Source organism: Lissotriton vulgaris, chromosome 11, assembly GCF_964263255.1.
Source record: "Lissotriton vulgaris chromosome 11, aLisVul1.2, whole genome shotgun sequence".
NCBI lineage: Eukaryota > Metazoa > Chordata > Amphibia > Caudata > Salamandridae > Lissotriton > Lissotriton vulgaris.
Genome location: NC_141699.1, coordinates 546,732,624 through 546,746,423, shown reverse-complemented (window position 1 = coordinate 546,746,423; position 13,800 = coordinate 546,732,624). Strand labels below are relative to the sequence as shown.

General features: G+C 45.9%; 1 protein-coding gene across 3 annotated transcripts in view; it reads left to right on the top strand.

The window, feature by feature from the left end:
* Positions 1 to 13,800, top strand: part of GINS4 (GINS complex subunit 4) — an 82,829-nt gene that overhangs the window by 32,409 nt on the left and 36,620 nt on the right. For all 3 annotated transcript variants that reach the window (XM_086943602.1, XM_086943603.1, XM_086943604.1), the window contains one exon: positions 7,608 to 7,721. In XM_086943602.1, coding sequence (XP_086799728.1) covers positions 7,608 to 7,721 — 114 coding nt within the window. The remainder of the gene's footprint in view (positions 1 to 7,607; positions 7,722 to 13,800) is intronic.

Genomic DNA, 13,800 nt, shown 5'->3' with positions numbered 1-13,800 from the left:
ATGATGGAATCAGCTTTGTTGAAGATGTGGTGAGGGCATGGGTCTGTGGGGGATCCTGAGTGGATGGAGTTCATCAGGCGGATGGTGTCTTCAGTGGAGATTGGGTTCCAGTCATTAAGGATGTTCAAGGGGGGTGAAGGTCCTGCAGAGGGTTGGGTGGGTTGGTCTCCGGATTGGTTGTCGAAGCTGTTGTGGATGTCTGCGATTTTGTTGTGGAAGAACGAAGCTAGGGAGTCGCAGAGGGCTTGAGAGGGGGTGATGTCGTTGGAGTTGGCTGAGGGGTTGGTAAACTCTTTGACGATGTTGAATAATTCCTTGCTGTTGTGGGCGTTATCTAGTCGGTCTTTGAATGCGGCTTTCTTTGCAGTCCGGATCAGTTGGTGGTGTATGCGGGTGGCGTTTTTTAAGGCGTCCCTGGTGCTGGTGTTTGGGTCTTTTTTCCAGGCCTTCTCGAGGGAGCGACAGAGTTTCTTCGATTTCTTAAGATCATCGTTGAACCAGGAGGCGTTTTTGCTGCCTAGTTTGGTTTGACGTTTTTTCAACAGTGCTAGGATGTCGGCGCTGTTCGATAGCCGTTGGGTGAGGTTAATGGCTGCTTGGTCGGGGTTTGAGGAGTGGACAAGGGGTTTTGAAGCAGCGATGAGGAGATCTGGTCGATGGTGATTTTGTTCCAGTTTCTTCGTAGAGTAGGTTGAGGATGGTTGTGAGTTGTGGTCTTATTGTAGGTAAAGTGAACGCAGCTGTGGTCTGTCCAATGTAGAGTTGTGGTGTGACTGAAAGAGACATGTTTGCTGGAGGAGAAGATAGGGTCGAGTGTGTGACCTGCGATGTGGGTGGGGGTATTAACAAGTTGCTTGAGTCCGAGGTTGGCGAGATTGTCCAGAAGGGTGGAGGCCTTGCTGTCATTGCTATTTTACAGGTGAAAGTTGAGGTCTCCCAGTAGAATGTATTCCTCGGAGGGGAGGGCGTGTGGGGTGATAAAGTCGGTGATGTCGTCACTGAATTGTGCGCGGGATCCTGGAGGTCGGTAGAGGAGGGTGCCTCTGAGTGTGGTCTTGGGATCGGTGTGGATCTGGAAGTGAAGGTGTTCGGCGCTGGTAAGGTTGACGTCTGAGCTGGTTGAGATGCGGATGGAGTTCTTATGGACGATAGCGATGCCTCCTCCTGTTTGGTCGGTGCGGTCCTTACGGATGATCTTGTATCCTTTCGGGATGGCAATGGTGATGTCTGGGGCTGATGAGGCGTTCATCCATGCTTCTGTTAGGAAGGCGACGTCGGGAGAGATGGTGTCAAGTAGATTCCAGAGGTCGATGGCGTGTCTGTGGATTGAGCGGGTATTGAGCAGGATGCATTGTAGGTGGTTGGAATCAGCTATCTGTTGTGTGTTCGTGGATGAGGAGTTGTTCTTGGTGCCGTCGAACTTGCAGGAGTTGCAGGAGAAGGGTCCATGGGTGAGTCCAGGAGCGGCTTGGGCGCAGTTGGGGTGACGGCCGGGGTTTAGGGCTATGAGGGTGGTGGCGTCGTATGTAATGCGGGAGGGCTGGGCATTGCGTGGACCAGGGGGTCTGGCGCTGGGCGCGGTCGGGCGTAGACAGGCTTACCTTTGGCGCACCTTCGGCGTGGCCGTAGCGCGTGGATGCTGCGCGTGGGACCATCTGACTTAAATGGATGGTGGAGGGGGCGGAGCGTGGGAGGGTCAGCTGGGAGGCGGGATCGGGGAGGCGGGCCAGGGGATAGCACAACAACAAAATGGAGGGCAGAAATGAAAGTGAAAACAGCGAGGGCACAGCACACTGCTCGCCAGCAAGCAATCAAAGGCTCCTAAATCCAACAAAATATTTCCACCTAAAGCGCTATTCACATAACAACCAGCCTTGAAAGCGTAACACAGCAATGATGTTAAAGCGATAAATACAGAGCGCTAAGCAAATAAGCACAATTAGGTTTCCAAAGCGCTTCACGATCAGCTTCAAAGCGCAATTATAGTAAGACAAGCTACGATACACGCTGTTATTTTCACAGTGAATGAAGCACAAAGCGCAATGCAAATGAGTGAAATAAAGTTTCCAAAGCTCTGCACGAGCAAGAGCTTCAAAGCGCGATTATTCTGTCTGAAGCTACAATACCAGGCGCAGTCTGGAGGTCGCAGGTGCAAGGGGCTTCAGCTGCGGTATAGGTGCTGCAAATAAATCGAGCAAGGGAGCGTGGGGGAGCGACCGTGAGGTATTATGACTTGCGATTCTGGTCTTTGAGTATGGTAGCATTGACCTGAAGTAAAGTGACACCCACTATGGGGTTATGTGTTGCATTGTACTGTGTTTGGGATACTCTGATGTTTGGATTCATGACCTTTTAGAAGTCAAATGTAATGTTGTTGGAGGTATTTCTTCCAGCCTTATGTATTATTGTAAATGTCTTCATAGTTTTAAGTAGTGTGTAATAAATGTACTTTCCAATTTACAAAGAAGCACAGACTGGACAATCATTTATTGAGTGTTGTTGTTGTGTGCCAGCGAGAGGTGATAACTAGCCCACACTACCTCCCCTGAGGAGGCCTTTGACTGCTCTACTTCACAACCCTGAGACGTTCGAGCGGCTACAATGGGGGATTTGATTCCCAGTGAAGGGGTGAATCGGGATCCATTGCTTGTACAGGCCACACAACTAATGGCCCGTTTCTTACAGCCAGGAATGCAATTTGTATGCCAGGTTATAAGTCATGAATTGCCTTCATATACCAGAGTAAAAACCTGACTTTCTGTAAAATGATGGCAAGACAGATGGCTGCAGAGCCTATGCCAGCCAAAGGATCTGCCGGCATAGACAAAACTGTACCTTTCAGCAGGACTAGCAATTCCACCCTGTTAACAGAAAGTGTTTGTAAGCATAGTCCATAGTGATTTTACCAGAATTCTGTGGTGCGAATAGCTTCATGGTGCTTGTTTGGATTTATCATTGGAAACTGTTAAATGAATGTTTTGAACAGGAAACTGCTCCGCAGTACATCTCAGCTTTGTAAAGGTACGAGCTAAAGAAACCTTTGACTTAATCACTAAACAGAAACCTCCTGTCTGTAAAAGTGAGTGATGTCACCCTTGGCGTCAAAGCACCCAAAGGCTCCAGACATGCACGTTTTTATTGAGGAGTGTCCTGTAAATTAGGGATTCCTAATAAAAGATCTAAGCTTGATAAAGGGAGTGTGACATCAGCCAGCGTTATCAGCTTAAACTACCAGCAGAGGAATAAGAGACTTGCCATCTTATTGGGAGAAATGTTGTTTCCTCTGAATTGTTGGTTAGCAGTTCAAGATCCTTGCATAACAATCTAGCCTCTCTTGACCCAATTTCAGTGGAGCCAACTCACATCTGGGTTTACCCTGGCTTTGGCAATGCTTTTTAGTTTTTTCTAGGTACATTTGTAGGCTTTGGTAGCACCCAATGCTATGCCTTATTGGAAAGCTGTTTGTACAGCACATGTGCATGGTTGAACATTCATGTCAGGAAACTGCTCTACGGCCATGGAGTCCAAGAGCCATGGCGTCCTAAGCAGCGTGCTTCTCAGTGTGACTTTGTGAGTGAACCTTTGGCCTGGGGAATGTGTAGAGGCGCTACTCCAAAGCAGTGCGCTCCTGTCAGAATGAATGCAGCAGGTGCAGTGGGCCCGCAACCTCTGGGTCCCGGTGCTTCTGTGTCTACTGCATTAGTAGTAGGGATGCCCCGGTTGCAGAGCACCTATTTTATCATATATGCTTAGCACAACCTAAAAACACCAGACATGAATGAACCAGATGACCATGCTGTAATGTGAAAGAAATAACTGTCATAAGTTTATTGAAACAAAGGCTTGGTTACTTTACGGTTGATTCAGGTAGACTGCGACAAGTTACCAACATTTTAGTTCTCATACATTCTCGGAGACAAAATATCGAGGAATTATTTTACGTCTGCTGCTGGTTTTAATTTGATACTTGTATTCCAATATCTAACTCGCCTGAAATACAGTGCTTATGAAAAAGGAGTGTCCCTCCATGCCATCCCTCAAGTTGCTTAGGATTCCACTTGCCTTCTAGAATAATAAGGAATAATGTCACAAACATGTCAAGGCTTCCACATAGAAGGAAAAAAACTGTTTCCGGAGTACCTTTGCTGTTCCATGATGGTTTAGGCTCACCTTGTAACCCCACCATGTGACTTTGTTAAATAAATATTTATTATCTTGATACAAGACGCATGTGATCTTTGAGTGATAGGTTGGGTAGTTTTGCTGTCCACCCTTCAGCAAAAAGAAGCCAGTCAAATTCCCAGCTGGCTCAAATATTCTTTCTGGTTTCAGTCTGCCAGATGTGATGTGACGTTGTTGAGAAACTGTTGCATTTTGGTTGCACCTCCTTAGTGCATGCGTACCCCTGAATAAAACTGGAAAAAAAGAAACCATAGACCCTTGCCATCGGTACAACTTGTTAATGTCACCCTATATGTGGCATGGCCAGATGGAGAGCCTCTGGGCTCCTATGGGTAGATGATAAATAAGGTGTGCCCAAGAATGGGGTGTTCCTTTTTGCGATTCCAACTCTTCCATGTTTCTGTTTTCTTCAGCAGGCAAGAAGAATGGTGGAGCAGTGGGGAGTGTGGGTGTGGATTTGTTAATCTGTGCTGGGAGAGATGGAGGTCTAAGTTGTAATGACAGTTGTTTTCACGCTCTATGCGTGTTGAAATAACAGTTGTTGGCACACGCCATACCACTTAGATGGCGCATGACAATAACTGGCACACAACTCGCCTACTTGAGAGCAGGTTTTGTGATGTATTGCCCTTTCCAAGTTCTCCTTGGTTCTCCTTTACAGTTCACATTCCAGCTTACCGTTATACGTTGATCCTGACAGTTATACCCCAGCTGCAGGACTGACCAGAGGTGTATGGGGCTGTTACATTAAACTTGAAGTAACGAACCTGAGAGTGCTCCAGCTTCTTTATTACAGAGTGGCAACGAGCAGATAAGCCCTCACGTCGAATTTCATATTTGAAATCCTGAGACTTGCCACCAGTACGTGTCCCTGGTAGTGGAGTCATCCATGCTTTGTGGCTATTACTGTCCAGTGAGAGAATTGACAGAAGGCGAGCGAAGGTGTCTGCCAGTGTCTGAAGTGAACATGAAATTAAATTGCCATCAAAACTGTGGTGAAATGATCAGTGCTGTAAATTTATTTCTGTAAACATTCTCAATTTCGTCTGAGCTCTGTTGACTGAGATCCAAATGCAGCCAGAGCACAGAGGGCTGATAGGAGTGGGTACGCTGGGAGTATTTACCAATGTGATGATGCATGTGATCTCAGGAGTATCATCTGTCTGGACAGAGGGTGTAACGACTGGATTTTTGGACCAGATGGGATCAGCTCCTGAGAGCCCCTCTAACCCAGCCGAAACGTAACCACCTTCCTCCTCAGGACCATCTATCCAGGCACCTACCTGAGGATGGGGAACTCGCAATATACAAGCTCATATCATCAGAAACACCACTAAATCTATAGGGATACTAAGAATACTCACTGATTACTAAGGACATCCTTGCCCTACACCACACTCATACCTCATAGTCTCGCGACCACATGGGTCCAGACTAATCTACCCTGGGGCAGTTCTGATTATCTACCATTACACACTGATCACCCTCAGTGCTCACTCAAGCCGCAATCTTGCGGGTATACACACTGCTCACCCTCAGTGCTCACTCGACACACAATCCAGCGTGCCACATACACTGGGCTGCAGCCCCAGTGCTCTCATTCACACACGATCTACAATCCGGCAGATCTAAACACTGGTCTCCTTCCCAGTGCTCTCATTCACACACGATCTACAATCCGGCAGATCTACGCACTGACCACAATCAGTGCTCTCACTAACGCCACTTACCAATGACGACCACTTTCCTATGAATACCTTCAGCTCTCTGTCTCTATGTTGGGAAGTCTCTCTCACTATTCACTAAGGGTTCGCTACTACAATAATATTATGGGATGGCCAAATTACCTGGTATAAACTTTAACCCTTAGTTGCAGGTCTCCTATCTCCCTAATTATTCAACTATCACTTACCTGATCAGGGGTAACATCTGTTCAAACAGTAATACCTGACTAGGAGACAAGGTTACCTCCACTGTATGGGGACAAAAGATATACACCACACTAGTTCACTAAGAACTGGAGTATCTTTATTTTAACAATGATGAAATACACATACACAGATCTGCGGGGTCTCTATGACTAACAGAAACTTTAACACACCGCTGAAAGAAAAGGATTAGATATACAGGGACAATGTTATCTGCGGGGTAACAGGAACTTTTAACACACCGCTGGAAGAAAAGGATTAGATATACAATAGCCTAGGGAATAAGGACAAGATTAAGGTGTAAGTATAAAGAACGAGGTCACCTTGGGAGTATGAAGTCTTGCTCTAGCTGTCATCTGGGCTCCTCTCTCGTCTGTGCCTTGGCTCATCTCAGACTCTCTCTCCTGCACTCTTGGATACACATCTGCGCTGATCACTTTGCACTGGATTTCTCTCCCCCACGGACTCTCTCCACCTTCCAACTTCAATCTAATGGTTTCTGCCGCTCTGATAACTGTTCATTCCACTAGCTTGTTCACTCTGGGTAAAGTCTCTGTGCCAATGTCCAATTAACTCCAGCTGCTCCAACAGGTTAATCCACGATATAACTTCAGTCTCTTCTAAAAGGCATTACTTCAGACTCCAGCTATTCACAACTCCTCCCGATAAGTAACTGCTTCTGACTGCTTCCTTCAGTTCCAGCTCACTGACTGTCTGTTTGTCTTCTCTCTGTTCCAAGCATTTTCTGTCTCTTCTCCTCCAACTCAACTAACACTCTCTGCTCCTCCAATTCAACTCTCTCTCTCTGCTCCTCCAACTCAACTAACTGCAACTTCAGCTCAGCTCTCTCTAGCTCGAACTCTTTTTGCAACTCCAACAACTAACTGACTCCGCCTCTGCACTTCACTAATATAGAATGCTGTCTCCTCATGGAAAGTTCCAGCCAGCAGCTTCCTCCCACCGATCCCAGGCACCAGGCTCCTTGCGCTAGACGCTCCCAGAGTGACCAGCTGCTTGTTTCGTCTAGAGACCTGAGCCCAGAGACACTTCCTGATTAGATTCAGCTCTGGCCGGTTCTCTCCGGTTCGCTTAGGGCGAACAACAGCTCAAACCCAAAATATTACCTTTTCCCTTGAAGCCTCTCAGCTCCATCAAAATGGAGTCTCTCTAGTTCTGGACCTTGTAGGCCTAAGAAGGATGAAATAACCCTTAGCTCTGTCAGAGTACCTACATAAACCATACCAATGTGTAATATAAAGTCAGGACCACAGGATCCAACCTCTACTATAAGCAATAATGACAGGCCAAAGCCAATAGACAATAGATGGCCTCTTCTAGGTCTGGAAGAAAGGGCTTAAAAAGGCCAACACAAGCTAGGAATACATATCCTAGATGTGAGCAAGATTAAAGTCTATATCACTCCCAAAATAGGGCCAAAAAGCCGGTCTATACAGAGGGTCACCTGACAACTGCCGAATCTTGTTTATTTTTCCGCAGGAGGAGAATCTCAAGAGGGCGAAGAGCGGTGATCTGAAGGTTAGCATCCACCGGATGGAGATTGAGAGAGTGCGCTATATTCTCAGCAGCTACCTCCGTAGCAGACTTATGAAGGTAAGACAATGGTTTCATGGAGTTTGTCCCCCGGACAGGCCATGAATTTTGGAAGGCAAGAACTGAGGTACCTCTTAAGTAAATTCACCATGTCCTTAAGACTGACTTGTATGGTATGGTATGACATCTACACTGCAGCTGTAAGTAAGGCAAAGAATCTTGTATGTAATTTTGTCTTAAATTCTAGTCTGTATACGCTTTAGAGATTGTAGTTTTTGTTGGGTGAGGCTTGTCTCCCGGCTGTGCTTTGGTAATTTTGAAGCCTTATAATTTGATAACATGTTCTAATTTCTCTAATTTAGTAGTCTGTAGTAATAAGGTGTTATGCAGGTTAAATGTAACGTTCACTTCGGCCTCCTCCATCATGGATGGGGATGAATTGGAGAGTCTTTGCAGGAGCCAGATTTTGTGAAATTGTATTATGACAACAGCTCCCATGTGCACACTTAAGCTGAGGCCTGAATTCATTATCACTCCAGGTGTGCGCTTTTGTTTTGATAAGTATTCCCTCTTGAAAAATAGTACTTACTTTGAGCCGGTGTCTGTCCTACCACCAGTATCTCTTTTTGGGCCGATCTGATTTAGGCTATTACGTGACTGAAACACATGCTGCTGAACTGTGAATGCAACATCTGTGATGGAAATCAAATTGGATGTCTGAAGAGGATTCCGGAGTTATAACTCGGGTGTATGGAATGCAGAGCAGATGGTTCAATAGGTTATAGTCAGGGTAGCAGCTTCTACCGAAGACTAGTCATTTTGCAATGTCATTGATACCCAGAGACTCTGGGGTCATGAATTAATTGTCAAGAAGAAAAAGTAAATTGGACTCCGCTAATAGCTCCACGTCATAACACGATTCCTTTTACTCTTCTTAAATTAAATCGAGCATTGTCACCAAAATTAATACTTGCAGTTTGTAAGTGTATCTTGAAAACACTGACGGTCCCCAACTTCTGGCCTGGTAGTGTAAGGATTGCAACAAGAGTGATAGATCACAAATTAGTAATTAGAGAATGGTAGATCTACTTAATGTTGAAAGCAGAGTTTTGACAAACCCCTTTTTATCTGGAACGCTGTATTTGCAAGAAAAACGTAATCCCCATTTTCTAGGCTGGTCTTTTAAGGGAGAATCAACTATGGATAAAGTTACAGTATACATAGATTAAAACCTGGTTGAGTAGTCTCTGCCTCCCCTCTATTACCACTATGTATGGTAGACCTAGTTACACCATTTGCAATAATAAATAGCTTCTCCCCGTGGCTTAGTGTCACACACCAAATACCATTAACTTATACAGCTGATGTTATCATACTGGACCAGACTCCCATAGGCCTTGAAAGGATTGTGACTTCGATATGTGATCATAATATACTGAAAAAGATACAAATGTATCTCAAAAAGACAAGTTATTTCTTTTGGGATAGGTAGGCTAACTCTAATTGTGTGACCGATGGTTATAGAGTTCAGTTGGTAACATAATATAAATATCTGAGTGAATTATTAAGTTGAAAGCCACACTTTAGGGATATCGCTTGCTGGGTTAGTAGAGGCTGCTCAGGTTTTGCACATTCTAAAAGCCAATTCTTTCCTCTAACACTTCGTCCGTTGCTAAGTTTTTGAGGCCAAGGTTGTACTTCTTGACTGCTCAGTCGTGTTCCATGATCATTGTAAAGACACTTTAAAAATGATAGAGTGTAATGAGTTGTGTAAACTCTTTCATACTAGTCCACAACTCCACAGTTTTTGAGACTTGTTAGGTGTACCTGTTTTCTCAACAAGAGCAGATGTGAGTTTGTAATATATAATCATCTCTCCTACAGTGTATGCCAGTAGTTCTTAAGCATTGGACTTCAGTGGACACCCACTACTTACTGGACCCAAACAACCCCACTGAATAATTGTTTTTATAGAGTTTTGCAGCAGAAAACAGTATAATCATTCCAAGCGTACAGTGCAGTAATATTCTTTGTTATGAAGAACAATATAACAATTAAAGAGAGAGAAAATAAACCAATAACAGATACCTTCTATTGATTGGTATATCGCATACGTGCATATGACTCTCTTTGCACTCTTTACATAGATATCTAGTCCGGTTGTTGCGTTTCCCTATGAAGCTCCCTTCACAGTTATAAATTATGCAGAATCTACATAATTTTGAGTCAATAAATATTCTCTCAGGGTTGTCTAGATATCTGTGGGTCTGGAAGTGAACGGCAGTTCCTCAGCATATAGTTCCAGCTGTTCACAGCAGTATATTATATCTTTTATCCACATATCAGTTTTTGGAACCAATGACTTTCCCATGTAAATAAAACTCTCCTCTTTGTAATTAAGAGGGCCTCTCGCAAACCTTCCCATAGAGGCTTTGATTTGGGAGACATATCCCAGGAGGCACTCAAGTGGTGTGCATTGTAAAACCTGTCTCGTCATGGTGTGAATAATAGTAACAACAGTTTCCCAATAATTGAACACCGGAACACATTGCCATGCAAGATGAAAGAAGTCCGCCCCACCTTGGCCACATCTCCTACAAGTGTCGGAGTCTCTGAGGCCTATTTTGTGTAATTTAACAGGTGCGCAAAAGACTTGATGCAAAAACTTAAAATGAATATTTCTCAGATTACTGTTTGAAGTCAAGCGGCCAGTCAGTGCACAAATCTGTTCCCAGTCCCTGTCAGTGATCGGGGGGTCATTATAGTGTTCCATCGCTCCAGGCTCCTATCTGGTCTATGGGCTGTCTCCCCCTGAACCGCTTTATATAACTTGATCAGCTTCTTCCTAGTTGGGGCTACTATCAATGATTGTAGGGACTTAAGTGATACTGACTCATCAGGAAAAGTAGTGTAATGGTCTCTCACTGCACGCTTCTATCTGTAGCAGGTGTACTGAAATAGCGGGGTGGGATTTTGAATGTAAGTTAAATCGTCGTCTGTGATGTTCTTTCCCCCGGGTAGAGATCGCTCATGTGTGTGATTTCAGCCTCCCTTAGAGCAGTTATAGGCCCAGTTTCTTGTGCCTCGGATAATGCCGTGTGCCCATCCAGGCGCAGTGCTGGTGCGTACAAAGGGAGTTTGTGTGCCCGCCTGCCAGTCGCCTTCCAGGCCGCAACAGTGGTGTCTATTGTGTTGATCTCCGTCCTGGGCGTCTGACTATGAGTATGTGTGATAATGCTCCTGAAAGGCACAGGGTGATCATCCCCGTCTTCTACAGCCACATGCGGGATATAGTCATGAGATTTAAACCAGTAGTATGCATACAAGTCTGCAGCAGTGAACCCTCCCTTTTCATAAGTCAACGTTAATGTAATCCAGCTAATTCTAGGTTGCTTATTCCCCCATACTAACCTCAAAAGTTGAGTTTGTACAGTTTTAAAAAAGTGTTTTGTCAGCGGGATTGGAATATTGCAAAAAAGATATAAGAACTTAGGAAGTATGACAATATTTATTACAGCTATGCGATCCTCCAGGGACAGCAGCAGTCTGGCCCAGCGGTCAACTTGCTGCACCAAGGTGGTATAAGCTTGACAATAATTATCCTTGCCCACAACCTCAGGGTCTCGGTGTACCCATGCTCCGAGGTATTTGACCAGTTCTTCTGACCATACCAATGGGTAGTTCACTTCGGGCGGGGACTTGGCAAGCGTTAGAGGGATGATGACCGATTTTGCCCAATTTATCTGTAGGCCTGAAAATAGGCCAAATTTAATATATTCTTGTATAATCTGAGATAAGTAACTCCGGGGCTCGCGAATAAAAAGGACCATATCGCCGGCATATAGTGAAATTCCGACCGTCCGGTGATTAAAATTTAGGGCAGCAGCCCTGTGACTTTGCCTGATTTTACACGCTAGAGGCTCCAAAACGAGAGCAAAAAGAATGGGGGACAGCCCTGTCTGGTACCATGTTCTATCATAAAAGGTTCTGATGTGAGGACGCCCACTCGAACTATTGCTGAGGCATCAGTATAGAGAACCTATATCCAGCAAAATGAAGGGGAATCCCATTCGGTGTAAAGTATGCATCATATATTTTCATTTTATAGAGTTGAACGCTTTTGCAGCGTCCAACAGAACTGCAACAGCTGATAGGTCCAGGTTAAGCAGATGGAACATGGCAAAGATAGTGCGTAAGTTGTGGGAAGTAGAGCGTTCGCAATAAATCCAAATTGGTCAGGGAGCACCAAAAGTGTCATTAAAGGTTGTATTTTAGTGGCCAGAATTTTTGCTAAAGTTTCTGCAGCCAAATTAATCAGTGAGAGTGGGCGATAATTCACAATGTGTGGGAGATTTATCTTTCTTAAGAAGAGTGATAATGGTGGCCTGACGTAGGGAAGGAGGGTGAATACCTGACTCATGAGCTTCCGCATACATCTCCAGCAAGTGTGGTATGAGAAGGACCGCATAAGCGTTTGTAAATATCCGCCGTCAGGCCATCCGGCCCTGGAGCTTTAATATTAGAAAGAGAAAGAATAGCTTCTCTGACCTCGGCCTGGTCAATGGGCTGACTTGGATAATCTCTGTGGGCGTCGAAGAGTCATGCACAGGCCGCGTCTTCGAGGTATTCTTTCATCTCTGCGTCATCCATGCCTCCGCGTGTGGCATATATATCTGAATAAAACCTCTGGATTTGCTCCGCCATTGCATGTGGGGTGTAATGTGCCGTTCTGTTAGAATCAATTATGTGGTCATTGGTGGGATTGTCAGTTCTAGAACGCAATTTCCCAGCTAGATTCCTACCCGGCCTCCCCCCTCTCCATGAGCCCGTTCCACATGGCTTTTAGATAGATACTTCACCTCTGTATCTACTAACGCCCTATATTCCTCCAGCTGCTCGTGAATTTGCGCCAATATAGCCGTGGTCTGAGCTCGCTGGTATGGTTTCTCAAGCATCTCTTGTCCTCTCTTTATCTTGGACAACTGTCCTCTGATGTCCTTAAGAATCCCCGCTGATGTACTCCTACACACCCCTCTAATTGTCACCTTGAAGGCTTCCCATAAGGTCGCCTGACTGTCCACTGAGTCCACGTTGAATTTGAAATATTGTACAATAGCCGTTCTAATAGTTTCGTTATAGATCAGATCTAGCAGAGCCTCTGCCCTAAATCTCCACATAAAGGGGTGGTGCGGGTTAGTGGGAATTGATATATCAAGGACATCAGGGTTGTGGTCAGATAATGTACCTGGGAGCGTCTGGACTTTTTCCACCCACCCATTAGCCTCCTTATTAAGTAGCCAGTAGTCCAGGCGTAACCAGCTGTTAAACGCAGGAGTTGTGTGTGCCCTCCAGTACTCCTTCATTACGCAGTCGCCAGACGTCCAGTAGTCCAATTTCTGTCATGGCGTCCCTTATACTCTGTGCAACCTTTAGTGTGCGCGCACCTGATGGGTTGGATTTATCCACTAGTGCAGTGGTTCCCAAACTTTTTTGACCCGTGGCTCCCTTGACCTAATTGGCAGTTGGCTGTGGCTCCCCACCATTTTTTTACCCGCGCACCGGGGTGCTGCGGCGCACCCTTTGGGAACCACTGGTTTTAACTTCATCACCATCCCCCTTGCAGCCTTTCCCCCTCCGCCTTACACCCTTCTCCCCCTCCACCTTGCACCCTTCTCCCTCTCCCCCTTGTACCCTACTGCACCTCTGCCTGGCACCCTTTTCTACCTTGCACCATTCTCCCCTTTGCCTTGCACCCTTCTCCCCTTTGCCTTGCACCCTTCTCCCCTTTGCCTTGCACCCTTCTCCCCTTTGCCTTGCACCCTTCTCCCCTCTGCCTTGCACCCTTCTCCTCTCTGCCTTGCAGCCTTCTCCCCTCTGCCTTGCACCCTTCTGCCCTCTGCCTTGCACCCTTCTGCCCTCTGCCTTGCACCCTTCTGCCCTCTGCCTTGCACCCTTCTGCCCTCTGCCTTGCACCCTTCTGCCCTCTGCCTTGCACCCTTCTGCCCTCTGCCTTGCACCCTTCTGCCCTCTGTCTTGCACCCTTCTGCCCTCTGCCTTGCACCCTTCTCCCCTCTGCCTTGCACCCTTCTCCCCTCTGCCTTGCACCCTTCTCCCCTCTGCCTTGCACCCTTCTCCTCTC